Source organism: Vombatus ursinus, unplaced genomic scaffold (genome assembly GCF_900497805.2).
Source record: "Vombatus ursinus unplaced genomic scaffold, bare-nosed wombat genome assembly UNPS02009205.1, whole genome shotgun sequence".
Classification (NCBI taxonomy): Eukaryota; Metazoa; Chordata; class Mammalia; order Diprotodontia; family Vombatidae; genus Vombatus; species Vombatus ursinus.
This window is the reverse complement of record NW_020948983.1, coordinates 44,077,641-44,091,802: the sequence shown is the minus strand read 5'-3', so window position 1 is coordinate 44,091,802 and position 14,162 is coordinate 44,077,641. Positions and strand designations below refer to the sequence as shown.

At 35.0% G+C, this 14,162-nt stretch overlaps 1 protein-coding gene across 2 annotated transcripts in view; it reads left to right on the top strand.

The window, feature by feature from the left end:
• The window catches only part of CERS3 (ceramide synthase 3), a 98,088-nt gene that overhangs the window by 35,844 nt on the left and 48,082 nt on the right, over positions 1-14,162 (top strand). For both annotated transcript variants that reach the window (XM_027852182.1, XM_027852181.1), the window contains exons 5-9: positions 756-874; positions 6,553-6,610; positions 7,187-7,237; positions 8,254-8,346; positions 9,403-9,531. In XM_027852182.1, the coding sequence (XP_027707983.1) occupies positions 756-874; positions 6,553-6,610; positions 7,187-7,237; positions 8,254-8,346; positions 9,403-9,531 (450 nt within the window). The remainder of the gene's footprint in view (positions 1-755; positions 875-6,552; positions 6,611-7,186; positions 7,238-8,253; positions 8,347-9,402; positions 9,532-14,162) is intronic.

Here is a 14,162-nt window from a genome sequence, read left to right as displayed (position 1 = left end):
GATTCTTCTTTGTTTAAAAAGTATTTTATTTTTTCCAATACATGTAAAGATAATTTTTAACATTTATTTTTAAAAATTTTGAGTTCCAAAATTTCTTCCTCCCTCCCTTCCCTCCCCCCTCCCAGAGACAGTAAGCAATTTTATATAGGTTATATATATTCAATCAAGTAAAACATATTTCCATATTAGTCATGTTGTGAAAAGAGAAATACAGCAAAAGAAAACACACACACACACACACTCACACACACACACACACATACACACACACACACATGAAAGTGAAAAATAACCTGCATTCAGACTCCATCTGTTCTTTATCTGGAGGTGGATAGCATTTTTCATCATGAGTCCTTTGGAATTGTCTTGGATCATTGTATTGCTGAGAATAGCTAAGTCATTCATAACTGATCATCACATAGTATTGCTGTTACTATGTGAAATGTTCTCCTGGTTCTGTTCACTTCACTTTGCATCAGTTCATGTAAGTTTTTCCAGGTTTTTATGAAATCATCTTGTTTGTAATTTCTTTTGGCACTATAGTGTTCCATTACAATCACATACACAATTTGTTCAGTTATTTTTCAATTGATGGGTATCCCCTCAATTTCCAATTCTTTGATGTCACAAAAGAGCTGCTATAAACATTTTTGTACAAATAGGTCCTTTCCTCTTTTAGTCTATGCTTCTTGATTTCCCTCTATATACATTTATTGTTGATCAATCATTCATTCTTTTGTCCTGTCCCTTTTCAGAATGATCTATATGGTCTAGCAAAGAAGTGTAACCAGACTGTACAACAGGTTGAAATATGGTTTAAGAGACGACGTAATCAAGAAAGACCTTGCAGACTAAAGAAATTCCAGGAAGCTTGGTAAGAAGGAAGCTAGAAGCATGGATAGTTTTGTAGTTTTGTGCACATGTACATATCCTAACGTTTGAGATATCATCCACACAAATTTTTTTTCAACCAGTTCATCTATTTAAGGGGTCAATGCTTACTCCAATTGCTAACTTGTAATTTAGAACTCCATTATCTTTTTTGCAACCACACTACAATTGTCAGCACAGATTATATGGGGAAAGTTCTGTTTTCCCTTCAGAATATAAGTTAGGATGACATCTGCTTTTGTCTGAATCAGATACTTAACCTGTTTTCTCCATATGGATTGAGAAAACTTACTGTGTCATAGTTGAACAGGATAGTCAGGTTGGGCTAGGGCTTCAAGCTGAACTCTTGCAACAGAGACATAGATTTTAATAGTTCATTAGGGCAATATTTTGATGGTTTATCAGGGCAGATTTCTTTTTCTCAATTAAGCATGGCTGCTTCTATCTTAAAAATCATTGTATTCCAGAATGCCTCAGCTCTTAAAGGTATGGACACTTGTACCTATACAAAAGTGAGATACAAAAGACATTACTTTTCATTTTTTCCCTTTATTTTGGTCCAAAACTTTTCTTTTTTGTTAAGAAAAATTGTTGGTATCTTTTGTTTTTAAATCACCCTCATTTTTTCAATAAATCCCTTCCCCACCAAACAGAGAACTATCTTTTATAATAAAGGGGTAAAAAAGAGGTTCAGAAAAACTAACCAGCACATCAACCTAGTCTGATATTATCTTCAGTTTTCCATATTTATACCCTATCCTTTCCCACCCCCACTATTGCAAAGAAAAGAGAATGAGTTCCTTATATAGCTTGAAAATGAGATCTTTATCAGAGAAACTTGCTGCAAGTTGTCCTGTCATCTGTTTCCCTTCTAATCTTAGCTGCATTGGATTTGTTTGCATATGCAACCAGAATTGTCCATTTTATTTTCTGAGATCCTTCCTTATTTTGTTACAAATCTTTCTATCTATACATCTGAGAGGTAATTTCCTCTTTGTTCCTCTAATATGTTTATGATGGGACCTTTTCTAACTAGATCATGTATTTATTTGGAGTTTATCTAGGTATATGGTATGAGGTCTAAACCTAATTTGTGTCAGACTTTGTTCAGTTTTTTCAGCAGTTTTTGCTAATGGTTGAAGCATTTCCCCAGTAAGTGTGGTCCATCAAATACTAGGCGAGTAGGTTTGTTTGCTTTGGTCTATTGCTTATTTAATCTGTTCCTCTGGTTGATCTCTGTATTTTTAACCAGTACCATTTTTTAAAAAATTATTACTGTTTTATAGGATAGCTTGTTATCTGGTATTGTTAGGTCCTCTTTCCTCACTCCTTTTCATTGTTTCTCTTGAGATTCTTCACCTTTTGTTCCTTCAGATAAGCCTTTCAGTCTGGCAAACTTAAATACTCAGGGAGCCCAATTTGGGAACCATAATGTCAATGGATTTTTACATACTGTATTTTTTTCTGGAAGTTGATGGCTTCTGCTGAGCCCTAATTAGAAAACAAAACTTCCAACTACACTTACCAATTAATCACTTTTCATTCATTGAATACCTATTAAATATTAGGTCATAGAAGGAGATGAAATTGTATAAGACATGGTCTCTGTTCTCAGTTAAAGTAAGACAAGTAATAATTGTTTATGTAGTCCAGGACTATGTAAAATGGTTTGATGTGGCCTAAAATTACTACAAGAGTCTCTTTGTTCAACAGATTATTAATTAAATACTTAATTGTTACTTATACACATCTGGAGGTAGGACTTAAGCTGGACCTTGAAGCGTAGGTGGAATTTGGATGATGGGAAGGAGAAAGTATCCCATATGAGAGGAACATGAGCACAGGAGTGGAAAAGACTTTGATGGGCTTATAAAATCAATAGTCAACAAACATTTATCAAGTACCATGTGCCCTTGTGCTAAACTGGAGATATAAAAAAGAGGCAAAAAAAAAAAAAAAAGAAGAGTCCCTGCCTCCAAGGACCTCCCAGTCTAAAGCAGGGGTGGAGAACCTATAGCCTTGAGGCCATATGTAGCCTTCTAGGTCCTTGGGTGTGGCTTTTTGACTGAATCCAAGTTTTACCGAACAAATCCTTTTATTAAGGGGCTTTGTTCTGAGGAGTTTGGATTTAGTCAAATGGCCATGCTTGAGGACCCAGAGGGCCACAGGTTCTCCCCACCCAGATCTAAAGAATCATAAGAAGATTGGTCAGACTAGAGTGGAGGGTGCAAGTAGTCAGAAATAAAGCTGGATATGTAGGGTCAAAATCCCCTTGCTTGGAAAAAAAGATGAGAAGAGTACTGTTCTAAGTCAAGGGATTGAAAACAGGAAAAGATATTAAAGATTTATATCAGACCATTTAAGCTAGAAAACAATGAAGAAAGTTGCATGTGGTGAGTTATGTTATCACTGATACTTGTGGTTCTGTGTACTTTGTACAATCACTTAAAGACTTTTACTAATCAACTGACCCATATTTTTTAAGTCACTTTATCATTACTTCATTTGATCAATTATTGATTACAGTGACACAGAAATAATTTACATATGGGTACACAGTCCTTTTGATTTTTTTGCAAACATTTCTTTTTTTTTTAATCTTTTTGTTACAAACTTATTTTTAAACATTACATCAATTATATATACTTTCAAAACCATGTACATTTTATATTTAGAATTATTTACATCAGAAAATGAACTTAATATGCAGATCACCTTACTAACACCTAGACAGATAAGTGGCTCAGTGGATGCAGTGTTGGGCTTGGATTCAGAAAGTCCTGAGTTCAAGAAGGAAGGTAAGTAGGAAGGAAAGAAGGAAAGTAGGTAGGAAAAAAAGAAGGAAAGTAGAAAGGAAGGAAAGAAAGAAGGTAGAAAGGAAAGGAGAAATATAGAAAAGAAGGAAGGAAGAAAAGGAGGGAAGGAACAAGGGGAAGAAAGAGAGGGAAGGAGGGAGGGAGGAAATGGGAGAGGGAAGAAAGAAAGGGAAAGAAGAAGAGGGAGGGACACAAGAATTTATTAAGTGCCTACTATGTGCTAGGCACTGTACTAAGGATTTTACAAATATTATCTTATTTGGTTCTCACAACAACCCTGGGACGTAGGTGCTATTATTATCCCCATTTAACAATTGAGGAAACTGAGGCTTAAGTGGCTTGCCCAAGGTCACACAACTAGTAAATATCCAAGGCTGAATTTAAGTAGGTCTTAGTGACTTGGCTTAGTGCTCTATCCAAAGCACCACCTAGCTGCCTCTAGAAGGATGAGGCAGGAGGTTGGAGAGGGGAAGAGACAAAAAAAATTGTTGCAAATGGGATTGATGTTACTAACTCCAGGAAATGCAGACAACTACTACAACTTGTCCCACTGGGCTCCTGGTCACTAGTTCCCTCCACTTGACTCTTGCCTAGTCACCAGTTTATTTCACTTAGATTACTGTCATTAGCACCTCAGTTTCAGTCTTGTCAGCTCTCCCAAGTCTATGCATCTTGCCAAGCATGAGAGAACAGACAGTCATTTCAATAAACATTAAGTAAACACTTACTATGTGCCAGACATTGAGCTAAGCTCTGAGGATACAAAGAAAGGTAAAAGTCCCTGCTCCTGAGAAGCAGTGCTTTCCTATCCCTGAACTGTCTGCCTGATGTACAGGTTTCTGAGGGGCAGCCTCTCTTTCCTTTGCAGAAGTTGGTTCATGATAACAACCACCATAGGAACTTGCGGGATGATTAGTAGTATCCAGTCCATTAACAGATCTCCATGGTAACAACTCAAGGAGATAGGCCAGCCCAAGTTAAATTTGTAAAATGAAAAAATTGTACCAAATGACCTAAAGTCTCTTTCTGCTTTCCATTGTAGGATGCAGCCATTAAGTAGTTATCTCTTGACTTCCCAACATGAACTCACAAATGAGCAGAAATTTTTCCATCATTTCAGGGCACGTTCATTCTTGAATTGTGTTCTTCTTCAGCTTTCTGGATAGAATTCTTACTCTCAGTCTAATTCCAAGGCATTCCTCAACTCAATCCAAAGTTTAGTTTTGTTTCAGTTAGTCTTGTCTCGGCTATACATTTAATCTTTTTCAAATAAATGCTTCCTTTGAAGTTGTCAATAAGCGTTTATTAAGCACCTGTTATGTGCCAGGCACTGTATGGAGTTCTGGAATATTTAGAAAAAGATACTCACTGCAGAAGCACACTGTAGTTTCAAAATCAACACATTCAGTGTCAGTATATTAAAGAAACCAAAAGGTGTAGGAAGAGTCTCTTTCCAGCCCTACATCTCCCAATCCCCAGTCAGCTATATTCCACTGTGATTCTGTCAAGGTCATCTCTCAGTGTTAATTTTCTTCATTTTGCCCTTCTCCCAATGTCAGCTTTTTGAAGATTCAATGCCCCTTTCAATGCCCAATGCCCCAATTTTAGCTTTTCCAGAAAAAAATCCATTTTTTCCTTCTAATTTAGTCTTATACTAATAAATACAGGAAAATGACATTTTACTCTTTTGAGGCAATCAAATAGATGTGGTACTGAAAATTATGACTTTGTTGTTATGAATCTTGCCTAATAAGGGTTATTCTTTCACATTATACTCTCTTTTACCAGCCCGATTTTTCTTATTTATTCTAACCTTAGTTGGAATAAATAAGAAAAACACATAGAAATGATCTGTGAATGCAAGTTCATTTCATAAGCAAATGTAAAAGTAAATTGAAACAGTTTTGAGACCTCATTTGGAAACTTTTAGATAATTATCCTTTGGGACATTTTCTTGATCCCTATGATGTAAATAATTGGGCCTCATAATTTTTTTTTCCTGTGGAAGCAGGAAATGAGGGATAAGACTGTATTTTAGATTTCACTGGAAGAAGTAGGTTATATGTTAAAAAAGTTTTCATTAAAAAAAACTGCTTTGGGCATATAATGAAAAAAATAATATCATTGACTAAGTAGAAATCCTTTTCCAGATATTCTAATGCATCAACTTAAATGAGCATGTTCATATCACTCCTTCTTGTTAGGTAGAAAATATCTCCTTCTTCTATTACCTTTACAAAGAAAGCATCAGTCTAGAAAGACAGTTAGATAAGTACTTAAAATATCCAGTATGATAATGTAAAAATGTTTAGAAGTCCTCCATTCAAAAGTCTCCTCTTTGTTAACTAACTTAGTTACTTTGGGAAAATCACTTAACCTCCCTGGGCCTCAACTCTCTCATCTCTAAAATTAAAGTGCTGGGCCATACGGGCTCTGAGATTCCTTCTGACTCTCTGTTTACGGTCTTATGATCCTGGGAACTGAATTCTCGTTTTAGCTTATTCACTAACTAACAGTGCGACCTTGGGATCAGAGATGTAGAACTGGAAGCAGCCTTGGAAATAATCTAGTCCAACCCCTTCATTTCATTGATGTGGAAACTGAGCTCAAGAAGTGTTGTGCCTTAACCAAATCCATGCGGACAAAGATAAATAGTGGAGAAAGTATTTGCACCCACATCCTGGGATTCTGAGCATGGCAGTCTTTTCCGTATACCATGGTGCTTCAGTGTACCTCAGTTTTCTCATATGAAAAATGCAAGGATTGGGCCAGGTGGATCTTGAAGGTTCCTACTAAGGCTGGCATTACATATTCTCTGAATAAATACTTCTCTTTATTTTGGCAGCTGGAGATTTACCTTTTATTTATTCTTAACTATTGCTGGAATTGGATTTCTTTATGATGTAAGTTATCTTTTTAATATCTTTCATTAGACTCTAGTCTTTAAAAATTTTTACCTATGAGTTTATTATGATGCAATAGCATCAATAAGCATCAATTTTATTGTGATTTTTGTGATAAAATTAATCATGTTGATACATTTAATACTTTGGGTTATGTATGATTCCATTGATGTGAGTACTCCCTCCAGGATGTAGATCATCACCCATCCAGGCCTTCCCTAGGAGGGCTGATATAGAATTAGCATTAATTATTTCAGAAGTAACTTCTTCATTTAAGTTACATTTCAAGAACAGTTATACACTTTATAATATGGCACTTTAAACAGAGTTTTTGGCTATATTAGTAATAGTGTATTATGTATGATAGATATGTATATATGGGGGGGGATATTAGCAAATGTATCAGATATTTAAGTGCTATCAAAATGACATAGCACTGAGCACAGTGCCTGGTGCCTTGCATATAGTAAGTACTTAAATGTTTATTGACTTTAAGAAAAAATATTACCTTTTCTGATAAAAGATTCCATTTGTGCATAGTTAATGTGTTTCCCTCTCCCTCCTTTCTATATTTAGAAACCTTGGCTTTATGATCTGTGGGAGGTTTGGAATGGCTATCCAAAGCAGGTAAGCCTAACTCTTTTAGTAGTGCCAAACAGAAACAGCCTTGGGCAAACCTGAAAAATTGGCAAAGTTAGTCTTTAATCTTGTAATATCCCCTTTCCCCTAAGGCATCCAATGCCCTCATGTTGCCCCTTGACTGACTCGGGCTTCTATGTGGAGGGCCCCACCAGAACTACAGTTGTCTCTGGCTTTCCCTATTCCTTCCCACATTATTTAGTGGCTTGGACTTTTTTTTACTAGGTAATAATGAATGTTAATAAGTTAATCAGATAAATTAACCTATGTTAATATGTAACATATAATGTCTTAACTCAGAAAGTTATTAAGGTGTAGCTGTAATTGTGGGAATCAAAGATGCTGATACTAGATGGATAGAAGGCATATTCTTGGTTAGATGGACTTTGCTAAGTCTCTCAAATTATGCTACATGGGTGACTGTCTACTCTGCTCGTGCATGGGGCTGACCTCAGTGGACCTCTTAGCAGATGTTCTTGAGAGACAGTGTGGGACAGTGGAAAAAACACTGACTGTAGAGGCAAAGGACTTGAGTTCAAATCCTGACTCTGACATTTAAATACCTATGAGATTTTGAGTAAGCCATATAACTTCTTTGGACCTATTTTTTCATCTGAAAATGGAGGAGCTGGACTAAATGACTTGGTATCCTTTTCAAGGCTATCTGTGATTCTATGATTTTATGGTACTAGGCTCTAAAGAGTATTTAACATCTCATGGGCTTTTAGTCAGAAAACATTCCATAATGTTAATTAGTTAATCAGTGGAAATTTGGGAGGGGTAAGCAGGGATGCCACCTTAGTTAACACACATGCCTTTGACCTTAAATAATAGATTTCATAAGGTAGCTTTTAATAATCACTTATAAATTATGATTAACAAAGACATATTATTTTTATATCCTTAGTCCTTATAGAAGCAGTCCATTTCCTGAATTTCACAGATAATACCATTAAATAAATATTTTTATATATAAAAAGTAATGAATATTTTCTTTTTCTTAGCCATTACTACCATCTCAGTACTGGTACTACATTTTAGAGATGAGTTTTTATTGGTCTCTGCTGTTTAGTCTTGGTTCTGATGTCAAGAGAAAGGCAAGTATCACATGTAAAACTTCCTTATTAGTGTCTTCAAAAACTCTAACTTAAAATTTATGTTTCAGGACATCTTTAGTTTCATAGTTTCTCTATATATGATAGTAGTATGGCATACTACTAGTTGTACTATGTTGGTTATCTTTCTTCTTTTGGTAAATATTTGATAGGGAAGTGATTGTGGTCCAGTTATTGTGAGTTGAAATGAAGAATTCTCTTAAAAGCAGCAACAAGTATGTCACATAGACAAATCATAAAATGATGGGGCTAGTACATTTTTGCAATTAGTTTTGTGGTGGTCTATTTCCATTTCATTTATTTTAAGAGGAATTGGGTACCTTCACATAAAAACATAAATGTGAGATAATGAAGCAGCAGAGTTTTGTAATCATTAAAGTACTATATAAATGTGAACAGTTAATTAATGTGTGCATAAACATCTATGTATATACACACATATATACACATACATATATGTATAAACACAAATTATATGTACACTTTGATGGATCTGTGATTTCATTGGTATGGCTAGTCTCTCAACTGATTTAGATCATAAACCCTTCTGTACTTTCTTATTTTGTATGATCCTTTTTTCATATTTTCCCATTAATTCTCCATAAAGGATCTACCCAATATACTAGAGATCTACTTATTAACAAAAACTCATCTTAGGGATACCAATTAATATGTTTGTGTGTGTGTAGATAGATAACTATATGGATAGGATATTCCAGAATTCTTATCACAGCTTTACAGTTTAAAACCACACTAAGATGTTTGGGACAATATATGTCTATAGATATAGATATAGATATATGTGTGTGTGTATGTACATATGTATAAAATTAAAGTGACATTTATAGATATACATTGATAAAAGTTGATGAAACAATCTGTATTTATATGTATATACATACACACATGCCTATAGATATACACACCCAGTGTTCTAAGCAGTGGAATAATATGATGATAATGGCCTTTCTTAGGTAATTACTTGCTTGTCAGTCTTGAAATTCATTTGTTTATTTGTCTATTTACTTATTTGCTTAGGATTTTCTGGCCCATGTCATCCATCATTTGGCTGCTTTAAGTTTGATGAGCTTCTCTTGGTGTATTAATTATATTCGTAGTGGGACATTGGTGATGCTTGTCCATGATGTTGCTGACATTTGGCTTGAGGTAAACATTTGAAATTTTAAACAAATTTGGCTTCCTGAATTTTTATTCCCAATAAAATGTTGCTTATGAGCCTTTTCTCAGTTCTTCATTTTTATTCTTATTCAATCCTGGACACAGTACTTTCAAGAATTTTGAACTCTTTAGATTTCTTGCATGGACCTTTTTGTCTTATTTAGTTTATAATTATTCTTTAGTTTCATAGATTCAGATAGACAAAAGCAAGGAGGATAACTTGGAAGAGGTTTCATTTTGATTTTCAGTTTGAGTTCAGGGGAAGTGTGTTACACTGAAAAGAATGCTTGATCTGGAGTCGAACAACCTGGATTCATTTCCTAGGTAGTCCTCTTAATACCTATATGATCTTTGGCAAGTCATTTAATCTCTCTGGGCCTCAGTTTCCTCATTTGTAAAATGAGAGGATTGAATTAAATTCACTGTGCTATCCTTTCTAGCCCCCATCATCTTGAGACTGCACCTGTGTAAGGTTCATGCCTTTAGCAGAAAACTAATGTTGTCATTTGGGAGTAAAATGATGTTTCAGATTTGAGGAGGGAGACTTGAATTCTAAACCATTTCTTTGAGCCTTAAATGACACTCCAGATAGTCATTCACAGCTTCCTTTCCATCTTTCTTTTCCTTACTTTTTTTTCTTATTGTCTTTTTCTTGTTTCTGTTCCCTTTTATCTGGAGTAGATATGGGAAACAGAGTGGAAGGAAAGAAACCTTCTAAATCCCCATCTGATTTGCTTCTCTCAGATTTTCCAAAGTTTTTTTTGAAGTTCCTTGTATTAAAGCATCTACAGAAGTTTTCCACCTTGCAAGTTCAGTTTTCTTTCCCCCTCCATCACCTGACATTTCTGAGGATAGCTATGGTTATTATATAATGGGCTTAAGCTTAAACCCTGGGAACTCCTAATACTTCAGAACCATATAATGGTTTATATGAAGATTTATATGATTAGATTTATATAAAGCTTCATTTTAATGATCTTGGAGAGCAGTAGATTTGAAATGTACTTCAACTCTAATTCTTGGTTGGAACTTGAAGGAGAAGATCTCTACATCTTTTGAATGTCTTAAGTGTAAATCTTACTCTCCTCCCTATCCCAGCTGCTATTTCTTAAGGACAGTGAGATATTAATGCCCTGGGAAGGAAACATTATAATGAAAGCTCTTTCCCATTGGTGCAGTGGAGAAACTTAGATCTGGACACAAATGACCTGGGTTCAGTGACTCAGAACCCAAAAAGACTGCCTTTTACTACGTATTTGATCTTGGGCAAGTCATCTAACTTCTCTGGGTCTTAATTCCTGCAACTGTAAAATGAATCTTGTGTAAAGACAGGAAAGAGACCAGCGTCACTAGATTGCTGAGTGTGTAGTGGGGTAAAGTGAGAGTGTAATGTGTAAGAAGATTGGAAAAAGAAGGAGGGGACTAGATTTTGAAGGGCTTTGAATTAAATAGAAAATTTTATATTTGATCCTGGAAGTGATAGAGAGCCACTGGGGTTTTATTGAATGGTAGAGTATGGTGGTGACATGGTCAGAATTATACTTTAGGAAGACTAATTTAGCAGCTTAAGTGGAAGATGGACAGAAGTGGGAAGAGACTTGTGATGGAGCTCAACCAGACTATTCCAATAATCCAGTTGTGACATGATGAAGGGCTGCACTAGGATGGTGATAATGACATAGGAGAGAAAGGGACATATATAAGAAATGTTAAAAAGGTAAAATTGATAGGACTTGGCAATAGATTAGATATGAGAGGGCTGAGAGAGAGTGAAGAGTAAAGGATGACACCTTGACTGAGAATAATGATAGGAAAGTTCAGAAGGGCGAGGGTTTTGATCAAAAATAATGAGTTTAGTTTTTGACATATTGAGTTTAAGATGTCTACAGGATACTTGGTTTGAGGAATCTAATTGGCAGTGGGAGATGCAAATCTATAGGTTAAGAAAGAGGTTAAGTAGATCTAAGAAACATTAGCATAGAGATGATAACTGAATCTATGGGAGTTGATGAGATCATGAAGGGAAGTAGTAGAGAGGGAGAAGAGAAGAAGGCCTAGGATGGAGTCCTGGGGAACACCCACCATGACTGGTATAAATAGAGAAGAAGCAAATAGCAAAGAAGACTAAGAAGGAATAGTCAGACAAATACAGGGAGAACTAGGATGGTGTAGTGTCATGGAAACCTAGAGAGAAGATTGAATCAAGAAAAAAAAGACCATTGGTAACTTTGGTGAGAGCAGTTTTGGTTGAATGATGTTATTAAGAAGAGTGTTTCTAGGTCCATCATTAGTCTTCATTAAAATATACTTAGGCTAATGATGAACACAGTGAATACAGTCAACCTGCTTCACATGACTTCGAACTGAATATTGATTGATCTACAGTACATTTCAATTAGTAGAATAAACCATGTTCTACTAGAATAAGTGTTGCAGGGTAGTCAGCTGGATTTATTTAAGAGCTACTTACATTATTACATAGAAAATATTAGCTGAATTAGGAATTGTTTCTAAATTGTGCTCAATAAGCATGCAAATAAATCTTTTTTTCTCATATTGTATATGCATAAGAAAAGTGATAGCTCAGCAATGTAAACAATGTGTTAAATTTCCCGTGTGTTTTTCTGAAAATGTAGCCATACATGTTAAAATTCTTCTTCCTTTTCTTCCTTCATCCATCAAATCCTTTAATTATCACTGTACATTTGCCTAAAAAAAAAAGATCATGTTCACAATGATTTCAAAATTATGTACTACTTTGATAGTACTAAACTTACTGATACACTTGTGTTTTCAACATTATCTACTGAAATAACAGGTTTATTATCTTAATGGAGGAGACTTAGACCCTGGGACAAGGAATACGCTTTATGCCTGACATGGTCACTTACTCCCATTGTGGCTTTGGTAGATCACTTAATACTTCATTTTCTATTCCACAACTGTAAAATGGGGCTATTAATAATACCACGTGGAATACATTGTGAACTTAAGTTGATTAATACTTGAAAAGGATTTGAGGCCCATGGTTGTCAAGAAGAGAAATGTAATGTCATGTATTTATAATCCTCAAAGTCCTTTGTTTCATTTTGCCAGTGACTATGAATACTTCTTGATTGAAAAGCATAAGATTTCTTTAAAAAAAAAAAGAATCACTAAGCACAGATTTTTTAAAAATATACTGATAACAGATAACAACATATGACTAGAGGAATCATAGCAGATCCATAGACTCATAGGACTAAAAAGAACCTTAAAAGATAATCTAGACAAGGAAATATTTTACTATCTAAGGCATGCCCTGTTTTTAAAGTCCTTCAGGGATGGAGATTACAGAACTTCTCTGGATATATTTTTTTCTAAATCACCAGCCCACTTATGGCTAACTGTTGCAGTTTTTGCCTCCATTTGGACCCTTGCAGAGATAGAGTTCCTTTAGTCTGATGGACCTGCCTTGAATGAAAGCTGACTAGCCTTCATATACCTGAAGACAATATTTTCTTAGCCTTCCTTTATTTCAGTTAAACAATCTTAGCTATTATAATTCTTCTTCTGAGGACCTCTTGTATATCTGTTTAAACATTACTGATATAATTTTCTTTAATATTTCTACATATCTTTTAAATTATATTCATATTTAACCTAATATATTAAATCCATAGGAACTTCTAATACTTCAGAACCATATAATGATAATATTTTTAGATTTATATAAAGTTTCATTTTAATGATCTTGGAAAGTAGTAGATCTGAAGTGTACTTCAACCCTAATCCTTGATTGGAACTTGAAGGGAGAGGATTTCTACACCTTTTGAATGCCTTACATATAAATCTTACTTCTCCCCCTAAACTGCTATTTCCTAAGGAGAGTGAGATATTAATGCCCTGGGGAGGGAACATTATAATGAAATATCATTCCCATTGGGAGACAGCATGGCTCAGAGGAGAGAGGCCTGATACTTTAAGAAGGGCCTGATAAATACTAGATAAATTAGAAGGGTTGCCTTTTTGTACTTGTACAAGTTCTTGTTAGTACATTCTTGCCAATCCTAATTTTGGTCTGCTATGATTCTTTCCACATTCTTATGCATATCCCAATCTACTTCCATTCCATCCCATCCTGTCCACATTTGTTGCTCCAAACTTATTTTCTCTTTGCATTGTACCCTCATCCCAACTATTGCATATATTATTATATTAGCCTTCTAATTGTATTAGGTTAATTATATAGCCTCCATATTAACCTCCTAAAAAATCTAAGAGTTTACTATTCCTTTTTTTTTTTTTTTTTTTTCAAAATGCCAGTCCCAAGGTCTGGATCTTTTTTTCACCTAGTTGATATGCAAGTGATAAAATCCAAATCCTTACTCTTCAAATATGTTGCATATTTGAACTAATCTAAACTTTGAAGACCCCCTTTTCTGGCTCATGCTATACTTATTTTATGATGAGCTGCGCTCTAGGTGTCTCTACTCTCTGTGGTCTTCCTCTGTTCCTCCTCCAGTATGAAAGCCCAGCCTACTTCCTAAAACCAACAGAAGACAGATAAGAAGAAAAGTCAGTTCAGATGTTAGCAACCAAAATATCAAATGCAATAACAGGTAGAAATGATTGAAGTG